Source organism: Marmota marmota, unplaced genomic scaffold, assembly GCF_001458135.2.
Source record: "Marmota marmota marmota unplaced genomic scaffold, marMar, whole genome shotgun sequence".
Taxonomy (NCBI): Eukaryota; Metazoa; Chordata; class Mammalia; order Rodentia; family Sciuridae; genus Marmota; species Marmota marmota.
This window is the reverse complement of record NW_026000229.1, coordinates 43,210,608-43,232,242: the sequence shown is the minus strand read 5'-3', so window position 1 is coordinate 43,232,242 and position 21,635 is coordinate 43,210,608. Positions and strand designations below refer to the sequence as shown.

Here is a 21,635-nt window from a genome sequence, read left to right as displayed (position 1 = left end):
GAACAGGATTACCTGCAAACCCCACCAGCCAGCCATAATCCTGAGAGCTCACCAGGGCAGCAGGAGGTTCTGAGACCCTGTATTCTGAGTTCTATTTCTAAACTCCCTCACCAAGGAAAAACTACACTCTGCAGAAATAAACACAAATAGCTCCAGAGTTTATGTTTTGTGGTTCTGGGAATCAAACCCAGGGGCTTGTGGCATTTCTAATCTTTAAGGAATTAATTTTTGAGTAGGGATGCCATGAGGTCCTGAGCTTCCTCCATAGTATCCGAGAGAGAGAGAGAGAGAGAGAGAGAGAGAGAGAGAGAGAGAGAGAGAGAAACACCTAGGGTTTTGAGAATAACTAAGTTAACTTGATGAGATTAGAATCTACATCTCTTTACCTTAGCTTTATGCAGCAAACCCATTATCTACAGTATTTCTCTGCAGCAGGACTAGAAAAAGTCATTCATGAGACACATGGCCTTTGGTCTTAGGGCCTAGCCTCCTTCCTAATGTTTTCTCTTCCTTGATTACTTTTCTGTTGTTTTTAGGCTCAAAGACCATTATATTTTTGTTTTGTTTTGGTACCAAGGATTTAACCCAGGGATACTTTATCATTGAACCACATCCCCAGCCCTTCTCTAAAATTTTGAGATAGGGTCTCATTAAGTTGCTGAGACTGACTTTGAACTTGCGATCCTCCTGCCTCAGCCCCCCAAGTCACTGGGATTACAGGCATGCACCACCATGCCTGGTGTGGTTTTAAATGTTTATGATTGATGTAACTGAGTTCTTTAAGTCCTGAATTCTATTTTAGTATTGTTCACTGTTAATGCCATGAAGTTAACATTATCTCTGTTCTGTGTAAGAAAAAGACATTAATTCAACTCTAAACTCTAACTTTTTAGACTTTCTCTAATTATTTCCAAGCTATTGATTTCCATACTCTCACATATTGTATTGCAGCTTTTAGCTAACAAAAATAGGAGTGGGTATTTAAAACAATGAACATCTTTCATTACTGACTCATCTTTCAGAAAAGCCAGTAATTCAGGTGATTTGTACAGTTAACATCCCATGCCTTCTTACTGCATTAGTGTTCCAATTCAACATTTTATCCCTCTTCCCCACAGTTACAAAATGACATCAAAAACTTTAGAAGTGAAAACTGCTTTAAGTCAGACAACATAAATCTCAATGTAAGAATGCTTTCTGCCTCTACTTACTATTAGAAATATAGGCTGAGCATCCCTAATCCAATCCAAAATCTGTAATGCTCTGAAATCATTAGTGTTTTGAACACTGACACAAGGATCAAAGTTTCAGATTATAGATAAAAAGAAAAAAAAATCTGGAGGTGTCGCTCAGTGGTAGAATGCATTCGGAACATAACCAAGACCCTGGTTTGATCCACAACATCCTAAAAAGTGTTTCAAATTTTACATTAGGAATGTTCCACCAATGAAGTCTATGTAAATATTTCAAAATCTGAAACATTTCTGGTCCCAGTTTAATTAAGGTATCCTCAACCTGTACCATAAACATCTAAAATGTATATATAGTCTATATTACAAACTTGTTTTGATACCAGATAAACATGTGTTTAACTACAGATTAGTTTTGAGAAATGATTAATTTTGAGGTTATAAATATAGAAAAGAGGACAAAAGCTTTAAAATAAATTTAGACAGATATGCTTGACAATTTGATTCAAGATATGGCACTTTGGATTCCACTTTGGATTTGAGTCTCAGGCAAGTCATTTTGCAGAAAGTTATCTTTAATATCTATGCTAAATAAATAACATTTATACACAAGATAAAACCATCATAAGTTTTATCCAAATAAAATTTACAGAGGTGCATCTACTATTCAAATTCTAAAATCCAGCATCTGCAATATTTAAAAAATCATCTTGATTAAATTTTCAAGTTCAATTATCCTCCTTAAATAATTTCCTATTCTATATTGGACAAAACAGATACAAATGCATTTGTGCAAATTACTTTTAGAAACAGAGTATGGCCTAAAAATAATGTGTGAGCACAGGTTAGTCATCATTCTGCTTTAGCCATCATTGAACACAACTGTACATTTACAGGAGATACATAAACCAGATGAATCTGCCCCAAAATAGGAATAAAGTATCAAGATACCAGAGTGAAGTAAATGGATTTCCAGGAATTTAGGTAAAGACAATAACCATAAATATAATTCAAGACAAAAGATTTGTGGGGCTTACCCCTTCCCTTTCCATAGTACAGATTTTTTTTTTTTTTAATAGAAACCTTATCTGACTTGAAGGAATAACAAAAAAATAGACACAACTTGTTTCACTCTTCCCATCACACATACAAAATAAAAATCATGCAATTTTCAAAAATTAATTTTTTCTAAATCCAAGCAACAATTTCTTTAAAACAGTAAGTTTCAAAGAGATCACAACAAAATTAAAGTTTAAATACTGCTACAATTAAGAAAAACATAGTAGTCACATGTACAAGTATAAAAATCCAAGTTGTTATGTTGTGAAATTAAAATGTTTGAGAAAACCTACTGCTTAACAATACTCCCGAGCTACAAACTAATATGTAGATTATCCTACAAGTCACATAATCAATTGCTAATTTTATTTACATTAATGTCAAGTATAACATTTGCCAATTACAAATCTACAGGTTTACTTGTTGGTAGTAGTTGAGTCTTTCCAATAGGATTTTTTGGAGAACCTTTGTACCAGACCCTTTCTCTTTCTGATGGTTTCCTAAGGACCTTATTTTTTATCCCAGGAGAAAAACCCACATTGTTATTTACAACAGATTTTAATATATTATGATTAGTCAGGTCATCAAAGGGAACCTTAATATGGCCATCCGATATCACCTCCTGCTTGCAAACTCTAGTAGACCCAAGAGAAGCATTCACAGAACCTGGGTGCCTCTTCTTCTTTAAGGAAGATGTAGAGGTTAACTCCACGCTTGATTTTGAAATTTCACCAATGACAGACTGTTCACGTAATGTAGACCTCTGATCTTTAGGAACTGACTTCATATGTGAAATAGAGGAATCTTTTGACGTACTTTCTGTACAAGAGGGAAGAGCACTGTCACAGCTCACTGATTTAACCAGGGGAGAAGCAACATCACCAAGACTTGCCAACTTCTGCTGTTTAGGTTGTCTGTCATATTCCAACAAAGAATTAATTCTTCTGACAGACTGACGGACTGGAGTGCGCTGAAACTTAAGAGGTGACTTCACTTTTATTCTACTTGGTTCATTTAAAGAAAGTTTATTAAACCACTGTATGTGATCTGAAACTTTTCCATGCTCTGTCATTTGTAAACTTTCAGAAACCGTTTTATCACATTTTTCTACAAGTGATCGTTGTTTAGCAATTCTCATAGGCCTGGGTTTAGAAAGGGCTGTTATATGACAAGTACTCTGCTGTGAGAAAGAGGATTTATCCTCTTCTTCCCTAGAAGCTGTACATTTCACTAAGTTCTCTTTGATCATGTTCTCATTCTCCTTTGATTTAGTATTTAGTTTATTTGGTGGGTACCACTGCTCCTTAATTTGTTCATCATTAGGGAATTTTTGCTCATTTAAGTAATCTTTTGAATGAATGTCTTTTTCATGTTCTACCTTTATCTCTGTTGAGTAACATTTTACAGATGCTTCCCTACCAAATTTTTGAGTTTGATATGGTGAGAGGTCTACTTCTGAAAAACAATTTTCGTCTTTACCAGTGTGGTTTTCATACTTTTCTACTGATTCTCTCACAGTCAAATCATTAGTTTTAAATAGATTTTTCTCTGGACTATACTGTATATCAGATGTTTCACTTAATTTTTCTTTCCCCACATTAGTAACTGATGACTGCCTATGATTTATCAATTCATGAAGATTACTTCCAGACTCAGAAAATGCTTTCTGAATCTTCACCAGAGTCTCTGAGGTCAAGTTATTTTCATCCCCACTAAGGGAGCTTCCTATTACACTGCTGTTAGGCTTGCTGTGTAAAGTGGAAGGGCTAAGTTCACATGATGTAGCAGGTGACTTCTCAACAGTTATATCAGGTTCCAAAGAAAAGTTTCCCACCTCAAGATTTCCCATTATTGGAGAAGCTTCATTTGCATCCATTTCTTGAAAACTTGAATTACTAGGTCCTGTCCAAGACATCCGGTAATTTGTTTCATTTAGTCGCTCAGGAGTTAATAAGTTTTCCTCAGACTTACTGATCTTTTTTGAACCTAAAATGAAGCAGTTAAGTGCTTTTAATCCATTATATCTGATCTAGTTTTGAAATATTACCCAAATACCTGGCAAATAAATGTATTAAGCATTTACTTCTAAAAAATTAAACACCTGTGTTAAAAGAAATAATTTTTACTATAAAAAGTAAAATATTTTGATATTTACACTTATAAGTATCCTTTAGTTACTGTTAGAAAAATACAGTACAAGTCAAATATTTTCACTTTCAAACATAAACTTTTAATTTCTAGATTAGCATATTGCTTAATATAGCTTTACATTAAAAAGATAACTAAAACAGGATTTTGTGGTAAAATTCTAACAATATCATGTAAATGTACCTTTCTTTGGTAATCTTTCATCTATATCTGGGCTAAAAAGTAGGCCTGTTTTTACAGATTCAATCCTATTTTCTAAATTTTGTTGATTTGCAAGTCTCCGACCAACATTTTCATATCTATTGACACCAGAACATCCATTCTGTACAGAAAAGAAAAATTGAAATTTTTGGTTAAAAAGTAAACCTAGTTAATTCAAACAATCATGACAGAGTACATTTTTTAGTAGGTATCAAAATCTACAGCTGAATAAAAAGACATAATTGGGGGAATTTATAGCAAACACAAATATTCTTGTCTGCTAATGGAAACTGCACACACCAATTGGTATTAAATGATATAAAATAAAAACAGCCTCCCATACTTACTAATTAAAACCAAATTCTATGCTGTCTCTAGGCCTGCTCATAAATAGTGAAAATAAATAAACAAAAAGATCAAAATATTAATATCATGAAATTTATATTGTAGATTAGGAGATTCAATCAAAACAAGAGAAACAATAAATTATATGTATAAATACAATATACAAGGTAAAAACTGCTATGGAGGATAGTAAAACAGTATAGAGGATATAGCGTGGTAAAGGTAGGAGTGTGATTTTTAAATAGGGTGATTTGTGAGTAAAGAAAACTAAGGGCAAGAGCCATGAAGATTTAAGGGGGAAGCCAGGTGCAGCGGCGCACACCTGATATCCCAGCTACTCAGGAAGCTAAGGCAGGAGGATCAATAATTCCAGGCCAGGCTGGGCAATTTAGCAAAATCCTGTCTCAAAATAAAATAAATAAAAAGGACTGGAGATGTACTCCATGGTAGGGTGTAATTGGGTTCAATTCCAGTAATGCCAAAAAAAAAAAATTCAAGGGGTGAGTAAGAATATTTCAGGGAGAAGAAAATGCCAGTGCAGTCTCTAAGGCTAAAGCAAAGTCTGGCACATTTAACAAAAGGCAAGGAGGTCAGTGAATGAAGCAGAGTGAGCAAGGAAGCACTGTCAGGAGCAGAGCTCAGAGACATGTCCAGGGAATAGATCATGTGGAATATTATATAGGTCAATATAGGAGCTGTGGTTTTTTATCCTTTTTATTTTTATTATTATTCTAATTATTATTTTCATTCTTTTTATTCAGAATGAAATGAAGAGTCAATGGAATGTTCTGAAAAGAGAAGTAACATGACCTAATCTGAGTACTAAAAGAATCATTTGGCAATAATATTGAAGCAAGTTAATCTATTTGTTAAAAGGTGCTTACTGCAGTAATCCAGCTGAGAAAAGATGGAACTTAAAGTGGGAAAAGTGCACTGAGGAGAATGAATCAGTCTGGAGATGCTCTCAAAGCAGAAGTAAGACAGGCTTTTCTAATGGGCTAGAGGTAGTACAAGAGAGAAAAACTAAGGAAACAAGAATGTGCCATGGTTTTCATCTAAGTGATTAGAATAAGTTGTATAACTGAAATGAGGAAGACTGCAAGTGGAAGTGTGGTATGGGGAGGGTAGAAGAGCACCAAAGAAACACATCTCAGGAACTATGCTTGGGACAGGTTATGCTTCAGGAAAAAATCCAAGTAAGGAATTCAGATAGGCAGATGTTAAGAAATACTTGAGGCCGGAAATCCCAGTGGCTTGGGAGGCTGAGGCAGGAGGATTGTGAATCCAAAGCTAGCCTCAGCAACTTAGTGAGGCCCTAAGCAACTTAGCAAGACCCTATCTCTAAATAAAAACAATAAATTTTAAAAAAGGAGGCTGCAGATGGGACTCAGTGGCTATGTGCCCCTGGGTTCAATCCCTGGTATCCCACGCCAAAATAATAAATAAAAGAAAATAAAAAAAGAAAAATACTTGGCTTAGTACATGCTTAGCCAAGAAAAAGGTCAATTTGCTCAGGAGAGTGTTCTGGGAGAACTTAAACTTGAAAGTCCTAAGTTTAAGGCTAATTGTTTCCTTGAGTGAGTAGATACAGAAAACAAGCCTAAAGACTAAATTTTGGGCATTCTGTTACAAAGTAATTTGAAAAGGCAGGGAAGAAGCCAAGGAAAGAAGAGTATACCAAAGAGGAGCTGTGTCAAATGCTGCTGACAGGTTCAGGTTAAAGAAGAAATTATATTTAACTGATGGTTTAAGCAACACTGAATTTATGGGCAACTTTGGTAAGAGCAGTTTCATGAGATTATTGGGACAAAAGTGTTGCTATAAAGAGGAGTAGAGAATGGTATAGTAGATGGAGGGAAAGTAGGGTTGAAAGTAGTCTTTTATTATCAAGCCTTCAGCTTTATGCTAATATAAACAGATTAATGAGATAAGACACTTACTCCATCTCTGCTATTTTTCCCCAGACTAAATTTCAAACGAAGAGATCTTCTAACCTTTTCTTTACGGCTGATTTTAGGAGAGAAGCAGCCTGCTTTTCCTGATTCCACCCTAAAAAAAGTGAAATTTAAAACATCTTTTTATAGCAAAAATACCAGATATTCTTGCAAAATGAAATTTAAGAAAGTATACAGCAAATTATATATATATATANATAAAGTTAAAAATCCATTGGCAACTATATATATATATATATATATATTTTTTAATACCTTTTATTTATTTTTACGTGGTGTTGAGGACCGAACCCAGGACCTTGCATGTGCTAGGTGAGCGCTCTACTGCTGAGCCACAAGCCTAGCCCCTAAAATTATATTATTAATAAATGAACAGAGTAATAAATTCTTATAAACTAGTTAAACTTTAAGATATGGGGTTGTGACACAGTGGTAGAATGCTTGCCTCGCATGCAAGAGACTGGGTTCAATCCTTAGCACCACATAAAAATAAAATAAAGATACTGTGTCCACCTAAAACTAAAAAATAAATATTAAAAAAAAAAAGAATACCATAAATGCCTGGTGATTCATGCCTGAAATCCCAGCAGCTCAGGAGACTGAGGCAGGAAGATTGTGAGTTCAAAGCCAGCCTCAGCAGCTTGGCAAGGCCCTAAGCAACTTAGCAAAACCCTGTCTCAAAATAAAAAATAAATAAAAAGGGCTGAGGATGTGACTTGGTGGTTAAGTACCTCTGGGCTCAATCCCTGATGCCAAAAAAAGGATACATATACACTATTTGCATATATAAATAATGTATTTATCACAATATTAGTTGCTTATAAACCAGGATCACTAGACTAGACTAGTTTTTTAAACTAACAGGAAAAGTTAAAATATTGACATAAAATAAGATTTTTAAGTAAGCAAAATGAACTCAAATTAGGAACTGTATTCCTGGTTAATGTGTGAAGTGCACTTGATTACAAGAAAGAATTATAGAGGGGATTTTTTTTTTAACAAATTATGTTTCAAATATGATTCTTGGTAGAATGAAAAAATATTTGACCAAGAATCATATTTGAATCACATGATATATACTATTACTACTTATGTATAATATATATACACTCACACCAAATATCTGTCCAATGAAAACAAAATGTCTTAGATAAATTACCTGCAGACTTTTTTGCCTGCAATCCTTTTACTTCGCCTTAGCACATCTGTGCTGGTCAAATGGTTTCCACTGATGGCTATGGGAGAGAGTGAACTCTGAGATGACACTTCTGGGCTTGCATCAAAGTGAACTATAAAAAATAACCACATGTAATATAACACACATACTATTTCTTTTTCAAAGTATAAAATAGTAAAAGCAGCAATTAGATTTAAAGCCTCGATTTCCTCCTCTAAGCAACAACAAAAATCAAAATTTCTGGTTAGAAACTTCAGATATAAAATAACTGACCCAACTAAAAGAAAAGTAGGCCAGTTAAAGGCTACACTAACTACAACTTTTACATTAGTTTTGCTTCAAACTCTTGATAATACAAGGAAGGGCTGGACAGTGTCATACATTGGAGAGAGCAAGCTGTGGAAGAGAATTGAGTATCCCCCACCCTAGCCACTTACAAAACAGGTCAACTCTGAAAATAAGACTTCTTTGATGAATATTTATATTACATACACACACATATGTATATCACACAATGTCCAGTATAGTCTCTGGTACAAAATATTAATGCTACTATGAAAAATAAATATTGACAAATGTGTTGGTTGTCTGAGTATTCAGAATGCATCTGTTAGCCAGTCACTATTTACTGATTCTGGAGTATAATTTGTTCAAAATTTTGTCAAATGAAAACTAATTTTCTGCCAGGCACAGTGGCACATGCCTGTAATCCCAGTGGCTCAGGAGGCTGAGGCAGGAGGATCACAAATTCAAAGCCAGCCTCAGCAAAAGCGAAGCACTAAGCAATTTAGTGAGACCCTGTCTGTGGCTCAGTGCTCGAGTGCCCGAGTTCAATCCCTGCTACCAAACAACAACAACAACAACAACAACAACAACAAACATAAAATAAAAATAAACAACAATAACAACAAAACCCCTAATTTTCTATATCAATGCTGATAGTTAACTTTGCCACTGCCTTTTCCTGTGAATAACTGGGTCACAATAGAAACAATTTAATTGAGTTGTTCAACATCATTTATATCATGAAATCAACTAAAGTAAAAAAAAAAATTATGAAGAAAGTGAAATAGTTATAAACAAGGGCTCCATATAACTTATGTCTAAATTATACCCAGTATATACCAGAATTATCTTGTTTGAGGCTGTGGATCTGTGGTGGAGCACTTGCCTAGCACATGTGAGGCACTAGGTTTGATTCTTGGCACCACAGAAAATAATAAATAAAGTTATTAGAAAAAACAAATTCTCTCTATTCATTTTTATTGAATTTTAAAGAGATATTCATGACTTTGGGGTACATTTGGCTAAAGAAAGCTTTGGTTAACCTAATACAACCAATTTGCCATAGGTAGCTTTATCCCAGGGCTACAGGCTAGTCATCTTGAAAATGTATCAGTGATCAAAAGGAGGCATGGTCAGAAAATGTACTATGTAAAATTTATTACACTATAAAAAAAATGTTATAAATACATACTCTATGGACTATAGATTAATGCTTATATATAATAAAGCATGTTATCTGCTATATAAATATTTACTTAGAAATCAACCTATTTTCATTCTTTCAGATGGAATTTATTAAATAATGAATGAAAAATTCTGGGTCAAAGAAAAATGGTGAGTTAAAAATAATAGGAACTGTTGTGGAACTTTTTTATATATAAAGAAGTCACTAATTACCCAGGTTCAAATTAATGTTAAAAAAACATAAGAATGTTTAAGCTTTTAGGGGGCAGCTTGGAAGAGAAGAAATCACAGGTTCATTCCTTAGGGAAGATATTGTTATGCTAATAAGTAAAGGTAGGTAAAACTACAATTCCCATCTGCCATTTGTAAAGTCTTCCAAACTGGAAAGACCTAATGTTACTTCCAAGGAGTTTGAATCTCTAATCTCTTACTCCTGAAATAACTACAGATGTTAATCATCAGAATTCTTACACTTTCAAGAGCCACACAGAACCTCTGAAGAGGGTTTTTCTTCAAAAATCACAAGTTTATTCCCTTTAATTTAAGGAAAGCATAAGTCTTTGAATAACAGGAAAAAAACAAAATGACTAATGGCTTTGCGGGAGAAAAGTTCAAAACTCAGCTACTGAATTCCATTTTCTGAAATCAAAAAATATGTAAGATGGGCTGGGGATGTGGCTCAAGCCGTAGCACGCTCGCCTAGCATGCGTGCAGCCTGGGTTCGATCCTCAGCACCACATACAAACAAAGATGTTGTGTCCACCGAAAAAACTAAAAAAAAAAAAAAAAAAAAAAAAATATTAAAATTCTCTCTCTCTCTTAAAAAAAAATATGTAAGAAAGGACTCAGATACCACTAATATTTTGATTAAATGAGAGACAAATACAAGATGGGAATGGTAGGGTTTATTTATTTTTTTAATCATAAAGTTAGTATAAGTCAACTTTTATTCTGTACATGCTAAAAGAGCAAATTAAATCTAAGACTACAGTAACAAAAATTTAGTATTCAATAGCTAGGAGAGGACTTTGTTCCAGACACAAAAAAATGGTAAATGTCTGAAATTATGTCAATTGTCCTGATCTAATAATTACACATTTGTGTACATGTACTGAAATATCCACATATTGTGTACATGTTTTGAAACATACCATACCCCATAAATTACTATTTGTCAATTAAAAATAAACACCTTGAAATGGATATGGAAACCATTCCACAAAGAACATTGTATACAAAGTTTTAAAGCTTTTATAAAAGGTACTTTGGTATAAAAATTATAAAAATACCCATCTCCTAAACTATAACTCTAAATAGTAACACCTTGACTCTAGATTCATGATGACCAAACTTCTGACAGTTTCAATTCAACGTAAGACAGCAATAAAGCCAGTTATAGACTATCGACTCAGATGTAACTAAAGCAGGATTTAGAATGTCCAATCACATAAAACCTAAGCACCAATGCTATCCACAGAAGCCCAAACTCTCACTCTGAGTTATTCATTATAACTTGCAATAGAAATGACCATAAAACACATCCACATATTAATTATATTAAATCAGTGTCTATTTTTAAAGGCAGAAAAATTATTTAAAAATATAAACAGAAATTCGATAAAACGTAAAAATAAAATTCAGTCTCCTAAAGGTGTTGTTAACCTGAAATAATTCTTTGCTTAGAATAGACACTTAAGTTAATGTTCACAACTCAATTATATAAATTATATTTGTTACCTGGTACTGGTGTGGAACTGCCATTGAAGAGATTATTTGGCAACAGATCAAAGTTAAAATTGTGTTTGATGGACTTCCTTTTCTTACTTGAGAAACCATGAGAAGAATCTACTGGCAGTTTACGCTTAGCATTTGGTGTAAGAATCACTGGTGATACAGACAGTTGAGCTGAAAATGAAATACAAAAAGCGTTATATAATTTTTCCTTATAAAGCTGACAAAATACAAAAAGCTTTATATAATTTTTCCTTATAAAGCTCTTAGAGTTAACCAAAAAATGTGACCAGTATAAAATCAATTAAAAAAAATGTGAGAGGTACATTTTCATCAAACACATGTTATATAACTACATTAACACTCTGTAATTACTTAAAATAAAAATAAGGAAGATGCAAAAGAGGTAAGACTCTTAAGGAGCAGTAACTTAAATAGACTTAAAGATGCATGTAACACAAATTAAAGAATATTAACATAAAATAAGAATATTAATAACTAAATTATAGTCAAGACATTGAGACAAAAACTGATCTATTGTATTTGCTTTTCATTATAACTGAGATTAACCAGTTCATTTCTTCACTCTGGAAAACAGAAAATACCATATTGTCTGTTATCAGCTCAATACTTTTAGACACAAGCAAACTAGAATAAGATACTAGAACATATAATAAAAAATTTCCAGCTCTTAACCAAAACTGACGTTGAACTATTTTCATAAGTTAAGCAGCATCTAAATTACAAGCAACTGAATATCACGATTAAGAAAATTAAAGGATTTAGGTATCAGTATCTAGCTTCTAAAGATACTGAAGCTCAGTATCTACAGTGCTTGCCTAGTGATCGTGAGGTCCTGGGTTTGAACCCCATCACCACAAGGAAAAGAAAGTAAGCTCAAAATATAACAGACTATTTTGGGTTCATTATATCCAATGTAATTAGCAATATCACAACATAAAATATATAGTACTATACTGAAAATAAGTGTTTGGATTTGATTAAGCTCAATTGGATCATTAACTAAAATGTTAGGTAATCATTATTACAACTATTTTTTGTAGACTATAGACTTCATTTAAATAGATAAATGTAAAAACTACCTACCAGTTCTATCCTGCTGAGGGGTAATACAGGGTGTTCTGTTAGATTTCAATTTATTCAGTGCTCCATTAACAAAATCTAAAATGCAAGATGTAATCATATAATTAAAATTTAACAGCTATCAGCCTTTCACCAAGTCTTAGAGATACTAGTGATCTTTTAACATCGAATTTTTATATCAACTTATAAAAACATTGAAATTATTCTCATTTAAAAAGAATGATTTCAACATAGGAAAAACTGGACAGCAGGAATAGATGAAAGAAAAAATATAAAAACATATCATAAACAGTATAAGCAAAAGAACAAGTATCTGAAAACAACAAATCACTAAGTTTGACTAAAGTTTAGGTATTATAAAAGAGAGACATGCTAGAGCAATCCTATGAAAGACCTCTACTAAAATTTAAGCTGTAAATATTAGTATTATCAAGGAGAGTTTTTTAAAGATGTGTGAGATACTTGACTTCAGCAATAAGACGGTGAATTCAAGGAGGAGGCCCAAAGTCTAAGGAAATTCTTAGTTAGATGCAGTAAAGAATGAACATTAGATGCAAAGAATGAACCTTAGAATTTGAAAAATGTGAATAGAGATGGTGAAGTAATAACAGTTATGAGCCCAGGGTTTAAAGCCTGAGAGTCTAAGGAATGGTGATGGTGCTAGTGTTTTATTTATTTGTTTGTTGTAGGTGGGCACACAATCTTTATTTCATTTTTATGTGGTGCTGAGGATCGAACCCAGTGCCTCATGTGTGCTAGGCGAGCGCTCTACCACTAAGCCAAACCCCAGCACCCCCCCATTAATACCTTTATTTAATTTACTTATTTATATGTGGTGTTGAAGATCAAACCCAGGGCCTCGCACATGCTAAGAACCCCAGCCCCTGGTGTTAGTGTTAAAATAGAATTTTTTTGTTTTTGTTTTGTTTTATTTTTAGAAAATGGAATTCAACAGAATTGGTTTTTAAAGAGCTAGAGATTGTCATTTCCAAAATGCCAAACTTAAAGCACTAAGGAAGAACAGAAGACTGCCTTAGTAGGCCATTAGTAAAGTGGAACTGATGTTTAGAGATCTGGTGGTCATCTATTTAGTTGGAAATGAACTGAAACTACAGGAATGGATGAGATCACAAAAGGAAAGATGACAATAAAAATGATCTGTGTCAAAGAAATAGCTATATTTGTAGTAGGATGATTTGAGTTAAACTGTGTGCTCCAGAAATACCACCAGAAGCTAGGCAGAGGTAAGAAAGCATTATCTCCTACAGATATGAAAGGCCTAGCTGACACCTTGGTTGCAGTCTTGCCTCGAGAACTGTGAGATACATTTCTGTTGTTGTAAGTCACTTAAGTTTATGGTACTTTGCTACCATAAACTAGCCTTAGGGAAATAATATAGAAGTCATAAGGGGAATCTACAAGGATGCAAGAAGAAATAAAAGAAAACAATAACACAAATCAATAGATATAAAAGGAATGATAGTTAACTATTTGTTCTTGTAGTCAAAAGAAAAACTTCCTAAGGTGGTAGAAATTTATTAAGAAGGAGAAATGATCTGTGTCTTCTTAACCAAGAGGTAAGAAATCTTACTATCAACCTCACCATAATATAACTTTTGATCTTTTTGATCCTTCCCAATAATATTCATTCATTATTTAGTTTGCACTTCTAACTAAATTCACACCACTTTCCAGTTCAAAGATCTCACACTTATGCTATCGCCATACATATTTTGACCATTCTCCCTGCCTCCAATTTTAAATTAAATCATAATTTTCAAAAAATACTTTAATCATGTCATTCCTCAAGTTATAAATCTTCAATGGTTCACCAACATGCAGGTTAATATTCTAGTTCTTTAGCCTGACATCAAGCTCACCATAATACCATGCTAATCCATACAATGAATCCTTTATTCAAGTCACACTAGTTTACTTACAGACACAGATATAGATTACATCTTCCCCATACTTGTAATTCTTCATAGCACACTTCCTATCTCTTAGAGGATACAAGTTTTCTGATCTTCCACAAAATTCCCCTTGATTCCATCCAGTCTTCAAGGAGGCTTAGTTTGTCCTCCTCTTTGAGGAGTCCCTTGATCCTTATGACCCAAAGAACTTTTCTCCTTTGAAGACATTTTACATTTTTGCTAAAGATTTAGTACTTAATATTAGAGTGTATTGTCACTTTAACTTTTCTCATGCATATGTCATGTTTTTCCAACTATGCTATAAGCATCAGAAAGACACATATCATAGCTTATGCTTCTTGATGTTCAAATACATTTTAGATAAAAGAAAATCATTTAGATAAAAGTAAATCACAGTACTCCTCCCTAAAATGAGACTGACACTTACTTCCAACACTTTGTCTTCGCCTTTTCTTATATTCACCAGGAGTTTCATATTCACCCTCTTCAAAGCCTTCCAGTGATGGAGTAGCACAGAGACCATCAATGCCCAACATAGCTGGTATCTTTTCCAGGATAAAACCTGGTACACGCCCTAAATGAAAATGTTCATAAGACAATTATTATTCTTTCTTCACTCCCTGCCCCAAATATATAGATAATAATATACCAGTTTTCTAATAGCTGTCTTCATGATTCACTTGGAAAAAACTGGGATCTCTCTCACTTAAATAAATCCTATTAATAACAACTGTATCTTACCAATATCTGATGCATAGTCAATAAGGGTTTGTACTACTGCAGCCTGCAATCTCAGTCTTTTTTCTGTGTTAGCAGACATCTTTTCATGTCCTTCACTTGTCTGGAGAAGATTTGGTGCAAATATTACTGCCAGATTGCTACTATCCATCTTATTCTCCCTGGATCTTAAATGACAAAAGGTTTATTAGATGGATAAAAAGATAAAAGTTCGGAAAGTTAAGATAACATATTGAGCACATTTTGAAGACTTCTTACTTTATCAGTCACACACAAGTCAAAATAGTTACCCCTAATCTATTCATCAACAAAATTGGCTTGAACATAATTTAAAAAAACAAAAGCAAAAAAGGACTGACGGTATAGTTCAGTGGTCAATGGTAGAGTGCTAGCTAGCTTACTATCATGTTCAAGGTCCTGGGCTCAATCTCTAGCATCACAGAAATAAAAAACCCATTAAGAACCAAATACATAGCCTTTGTATATTTAAATATATAGCAAAATATCATGCTAATCAGAGTTCACACTTTACTTCTCCACACAAATTAAACATGTTTATCTAATTTTCAAAGCTACACATAGAAAACTGGAAGTATTAGGAAGTGACAAGTATGTGTAAAATAATGGACTCAATGACAGCAAGGAAAGGGGGAAATTTACAAAGCAAACCATAAATATTTTAAAACATACTAATCAGAAGCCATTTGAGTAGAATAAGTGGATCATGGGGAGGTTGGAGAGAAGGGAAAGGGAAGGTACTGGGGAATGAATCTAATCAAATTATGTTATGTGCATGTATAAATATGCTATAATAAATCCCACCATTATGCATAATTATAATGTACCAATAAAAAAATTTTTAAAAAATTTTTAAAGACTTTAAAAAAAAAGCCATTCAGAGGACAATGATTCTTATAAAGACCAATAAGCCATCAAAGTACTCATAATGACTTAAGACAGTAAGAAAATAAATAACTTGGCACACTTTCTTACATTAAAAAGGGTCTACTTTTTATAGTAAGGACTTTTTTTTAGAAAAATTTCCATTCTAAATGAAATTTATTATCTACAAGGGTAAATCTTTAGGTAGTTGAGAAATTAAGCAATCATTTCACAAAATTTTTAATTACCACTTACCTTAGAGAAACATTCCTGAGAAAGTTAAAGAAGTATCTTAATATATCAATTGTATGATCAGCCATAAGACAGGAGAGCAACAGTGTAGCTTTATTCTTCTCCTCTGTTCCTAACTGTTGAGCTTTGAAAAGCGCTTCATGCAAATCAACAGGGAGAACTGGCTCTGGCAATTCCCTAAAGAATTGCTTAAGAAGTCCTGCAATGTCACAAGGAAGTGCAGAAGACAGGCAACCTTCACCATGATCCAGTTTATTCTGAAATAAATGAATAATCTTGAGCATTTTGGATGCTTTTATTGCAGATTATCTAAATAAAGAGCTTTCTTTCGTAAATTTTCTTAATCTTTAAACTTTTAAAACACTATATAAATGACACAATTTCTTTTGAGAAAAAAAAAGATTATTTGGCTGGGAAAAAAGCTATTTGAATTTAATTCTAATCAATTATTTATATAATATTTCTAGATGTTTCAATAATAAAAACTAAATCAGAAAAATGATACAAATGAAAAGTTATAGTTCAAGAACATGCTCACCTTTAGTGCCTTGAGACGAATAACAGATCCTGATTTCCTAAAAAGTCCTTCTGTCTGAATATGCTCTTGTAAAGATGTGCAGGCATCAACAAGAAAGCTGAAAGAGATTTTTTAAGTGACCAGACCCTATTCTCCTGCCAAAACACATGAGTGGTCCGAGTATTCTGCCACTTTCAGAAACTGTAATGTCACAAATCTCTTTAATTCTTACAATAAAAACTTTTAGTTGTCCTCCTTCCTTCCTAATTTTTTTCTCTAAGGCTCGTCTTCTTATGCTAACTTCAATGTGCCTGCTCAATTCTACATTCTCTTCAATTTTATTCCTTTTCTGTGCTTCCCTTCAGAGCATAGACTTGTCTTACTTATTGCCTCTACCTCTACTTGACCCTCTCCAGATTGTTATCCTCATTACTCTAATGAAACAGCTCTCATCAAGGTCACCAATGCCCTTTGCTTTGCTAAATACATGTCAATTCATTGTACTCATTTTGCTTAACCCTTCCGCATTTGACACATCTGACCATCCCTGCTCAAAAATACTTTTTTCACGACTCTACTAGTTTTCCTGCTGTCTCCCTATAACTCTTCCTCAAATTCTTTTTCTGGCTCCTCTTCTTTTATTAGACCTCTCTATGGTGGAATGACATATGGATGACCAAGGTCATCTTTTTTTATCTATTCTCTCCACGGTGATCTTTAAAGCATACATAGATTTAAATATCCATCATCTACTACATTAGCCCAAAAAATAAGGTAAAGTTTTTCTCACCCCAACATTGTTCCTCAAAAAAGTAGGATATATCCCAGTCCTTGTAATTCTTCTCATATTAAGGGGTGGATGTTCAATTTTTAAATTTTGAACAATAAACTTAATGTTAAATACTTAGATATTCAACAGCTGGTACCAACAAATAAAAATGTATTCCAGCTACATACAACTGAGATAGTTGTATTGATGCATAGTGGTGAATGTCAATCCTGCTTATACAGGGTAACTGACAGATAGTTGATGTTTGTTTTTTAAAGGAGGTCAAGAAATTACAACAAAGATTTAGTCATTATTCTGTGGATGTGACTTTGCAATTCCAAATATTGAAAATTAATATAGGTTTTCATTTCAGGGAAATGAAGTCTTCCATACATCATGTGAAAAGCAAAACAGATAAGTGGTTACCTTACACTATGAATCAATATCTAAGGACAAATGAAGAAAAATTGTTATTAGGGCAGTAAGGGGTTCAGTAAATGCTCTTGCATGATGCATCAATTAACACCTAAATTATTGGACTAAAGTAGACAAAATGAACCCTACTTTGTATAAAGGGAAAATAGTTAAAGAGAAAAGATATGCCTTTTAAAACTATTGTCTTAAAACAAACACTATTTTTTTTGATGTAGCTAGTCCAAAATGTTACTTACAAATAGTAAGTGGCATAGAAAAGCTGAAGTGTTATATAATATATATTCGCAAATACCTCTATTTTAAATATTTGTATCCAACATTTCTTAAATAAAAAAATATAAAAATTAATACTGAATTGGCAATTTAGTATAGTATTTAATCAGAGAGCTGTGACAAAAGAACTGGTGTAAATCTAAAAATTAAGCAGACAAAAATAAGTTTATTTCTAACATTTATTCATTAATGGACATTAAAATTCAATCCTGGAAATGAGCACAAATTATATTTAAGTTATGTAAAAGCTCAAAATTTTACTTTTCACATAAGCTTATGTTGAGAGATGGAATCTTTTGCTGACTTGAAACATATGTGTGTCAATCAACTATTTTCAAGCCCTCTATCTAAAACCAGTTTGAAATATTTATTCTCCATTTCAAACTGCTTACCTTGGAATGTGTCCATATTCTGGTACAACGGAATGGGGCAATGCATTAAAAGGTACTCCAAATATTTTACCCTAAAAAGACAAATCCAGTTACACTAACACAAATGCTAGGCATAAAAAAAAAAAAAAAAAAAAATGTTCTTCATCAGTGGGTAAATTAAAAACTTTAGGAACAAGAAAATGCATTCTTATATTACCATATATACTTGAGCTTTTGGTAAAAAAAAAGTTATTATTAGACATGATGCTAGACATTTGGGAGTACAAAGATAGTCAAGATAAAGACATAACAATCTAGCGAATTAAGTAATTAGAAAATTAAGAGACTTATGAAAAATCAATCCAGTTAGAGCTTAGTAAGGAAATTCTTAAAACAGAATTTGGCCCAAACATTAACATTTCCCAAAAAAATACTACAGATTCCTTCAGCAATCTTATAAATACTGACCTTATTTATACTTTCCTTTGGTCATTTTATAAAAAGGTGACTTATAAACATTAACTTACATAAAGGGCTAATTAAGCCAGTTGATATGTAAACAGCTCTTAAAACATCAGTAGTTATATTTACTGGCCCATGCTCACTGGTACAGTGAAAATGCCAGGCGAGGGGTGGTGGTGGTTACTTTTAGACCTCTTTTCCACACTCTATAGAAACTGCTTTTCAAACTATGTCCTGAGGTATACAAGGCTGCACTTTGGCACATATTTAAGTTAAATTTCATCTAACTATCTTGAAACTCATTTTTTTTAAATGCACAAATTTTAATACACTGAGGAATCCGAAGAGTAAACTTGTGTATTGGTAAACTTAAATGTTTTTGCACATCCAAGAGCAAATAAAGCATCTGCCACTGTTTTTGTACCTGCATTCCAACTTCTTAAAAAAACGTGTCATTGATTAAGAAGTGTGTGGCTTTGCCTTGAGTTCTTGGTCTCCAGTACCTCAAAACCAAATAAATAAATAAATAGCCAATATCTGGAGAGATTTTTGGTTGTCATAAGTGAAGTAAGCTACTGGTAGTCTACTGGGTAGAAGCCAGAGATGCTATTAAATCCATTCCTTTTCCCTGACAATTATAGTCTAACATTTCAATAATGCTGAAGTTGGAAAATGCTGCAACTTTCCCTCAATGACCAAAAGATCCTGAAAAGAATTAAGAAAGCTCTTTATTTAAATATCAATAGGTGACCACATGGACAGGGTTAGACACACTTTTGATCCAAAGAGTGAACGTCTTATATATGATCTGGTAACTGGTCATGGTACCAGGTGTGACCACCCATTTTTAACCTAAATCGTTTTCCCAGAACTTACCCCTACTTCCGTGGCTGCTGTTTCTTGTCTCCTGCGCTCACACTGCCCACGTCCACCCTTGACCTTAATGCCGTAAACAGCCCGAAGCTGCTGCAACAAGGCCAATCTGACCAGCTTCTTATCCCACATCCCGGATACGTCGCCCACTCTTTGAGGCAGGTTCCTGATTCTCGTTCGCCACCAAGTCTTCCAATTTCCAAACACTCTCAGGTTTGAGCTCCGCTCCGCAGCCTTCCGGCCACCTTTGGCACTCCTCCAGCCCTGGGCCCCGGCCACTTCCACGGCTTTTCCTCGATCCTCTATCCACTTACACAAACTCTCTTCAACTGGCCTCTTGATCCAGCCACACTTCACTCTTCTTTCACTTACACCTACCTTCTTTCTGAATACCAAATCCTTTCCGCTACTTACACGGACCTCCCTTCTTTCTCCCTTGATCCTTTCAGTTCCTTGCACCAACGCCTATTTTCAGCTTCTCACCACTTCCGGTCACTTGCAATGATCCCCTTTCCTCCAAACTTCACTCTTCCCACTCCAGCTCTCTTGGATAATGTAAAGAAGACCGTTCCCCTAGCCACTCCAGCCCAGGCAGACGCTGCTGGGCGTTTGAGTCTCAGCTCCCGCGACCCCCTCCCCAGCCCAGCCACCGGACCAGCCGGCTGCTCAGGCTCTTTTCCAGTCCCGGTCCCCGCCCGGGCTGGTCTCCGCCGTCACCCCGTTTCACAGGCTTCTCCTTCTCCCCATCAGCCTGCATGAAGCTCCCGGCCTGCACATCCCGGAGTGCAGACTATAACCAAGCAGCTCTCCCCATGCCTTCAAGCCGCCGCGGCCGTCACACCCGCAGTTCCAGACTCAGCTCAAATGGCAGCGCCAAACAGTGCTCCTCTCTGATTGGCCCACTCTGCTTTTCAAAATCAGGCCCTCCGAGGGTGGCCAGAAGCTGCCTGTCTAGGGAGGTTGGGAGAGGAGAGATCGCGATGGGTGTGGCAGGCAAAACAAAAAAAAACAAAAAAAAAAACGAGAATTTTACTTGCTCCTTTATTGTAATATGTCTTTGGAGAAAACTTCCATTTAAAGTGTGTTGAGTATACCAGGCCTGCTTCCGAGATAATATTTTCGGGGATATTCAATAGACACCTCATTATCTTGTCTTAGACCTTGGCTGAAGCTGAAAGCCCTCTGGCGGCGAAAACCGATTCTACGGAGCCCGAGGTGAGACAATTTGAGTCAGGATATACAAACTCTGGTTTTAGTAACCCTGATCTACCGTTGTTGGTGAGAAGTCAGGCTATGGAAATAGGTTTCTTTTTGGCCGTAATGTTTAGGTCTGCGGGCGGATGCTGCTGCAGAAGCTTCATTCTGGGGGGGTTGGATTTAGAAGACCCGGAGGACCTCCAACCCTGCCCGCGACCACTCCCAACTCCGACATTGTTGAAATGCAGCTCCTGTCTCCAACCTGCCTTTCCATTCTCAAACACCAGCAATCCCGTCGGGATGTTCTGTTTACTGGGATGTAATCTCTTAGGGCGGGAAACTTGGACTCAATTTAAATACAGGCAACATGGTATACACCTCACAGTGCACACCTAAAAGAGCAGCGACAGAACTCATGCACTAATTGTATCCCTAGTAGTTAATAGTGTCAGGGGCTAAATAAATGAATGTTTGCCCAGCGAATTAATTTAAGTAGAGAACATTTTCTTGGAATCATTTTGCTCCTTTTGGAGTCCAAGTCCTTAGCTATTC

At 34.7% G+C, this 21,635-nt stretch overlaps 1 protein-coding gene across 2 annotated transcripts; it reads right to left on the bottom strand.

Annotated features, from left to right (window-relative positions):
• Positions 1 to 1,747: 1,747 nt before the first annotated feature.
• Arhgap11a (Rho GTPase activating protein 11A) lies at positions 1,748 to 20,786 on the bottom strand. Of its 2 annotated transcripts, none has more exons than XM_048792967.1 (12): positions 19,890 to 20,786; positions 18,573 to 18,643; positions 16,725 to 16,821; positions 16,190 to 16,443; positions 15,056 to 15,219; positions 14,742 to 14,888; positions 12,384 to 12,458; positions 11,283 to 11,450; positions 8,058 to 8,187; positions 6,938 to 6,992; positions 4,581 to 4,719; positions 1,748 to 4,235 (listed from the first exon to the last, which is right to left on the bottom strand). In XM_048792967.1, the coding sequence occupies exons 1-12, from the start codon at positions 20,016 to 20,018 to the stop codon at positions 2,650 to 2,652; spliced, it is 3,015 nt and encodes a 1,004-aa protein (XP_048648924.1). In that variant the 5' UTR covers positions 20,019 to 20,786; the 3' UTR covers positions 1,748 to 2,649. The 2 variants fall into 2 exon arrangements, with proteins under 2 accessions (XP_048648924.1, XP_015336339.1); XM_015480853.2 differs by having other exon boundaries at positions 6,884 to 6,992; positions 19,890 to 20,785.
• Between the last annotated feature and the right edge of the window lie 849 nt (positions 20,787 to 21,635).

What these genes read in the sequence shown, in the direction of transcription:
- Arhgap11a (XM_015480853.2), bottom strand. Translation starts at nt 20,018, where the DNA reads ATGTGGGATAAGAAGCTGGTCAGATTGGCCTTGTTGCAGCAGCTTCGG. An exon ending in GAATATGGACACATTCCAAG is followed by an intron (nt 16,822 to 18,572) that starts GTAAGCAGTTTG and finishes AATCTCTTTCAG; the next exon opens with CTTTCTTGTTGATGCCTGCA. An exon ending in GGAAAAATAGCAGAGATGGA is followed by an intron (nt 4,720 to 6,883) that starts GTAAGTGTCTTA and finishes TTTTCTGTACAG; the next exon opens with AATGGATGTTCTGGTGTCAA.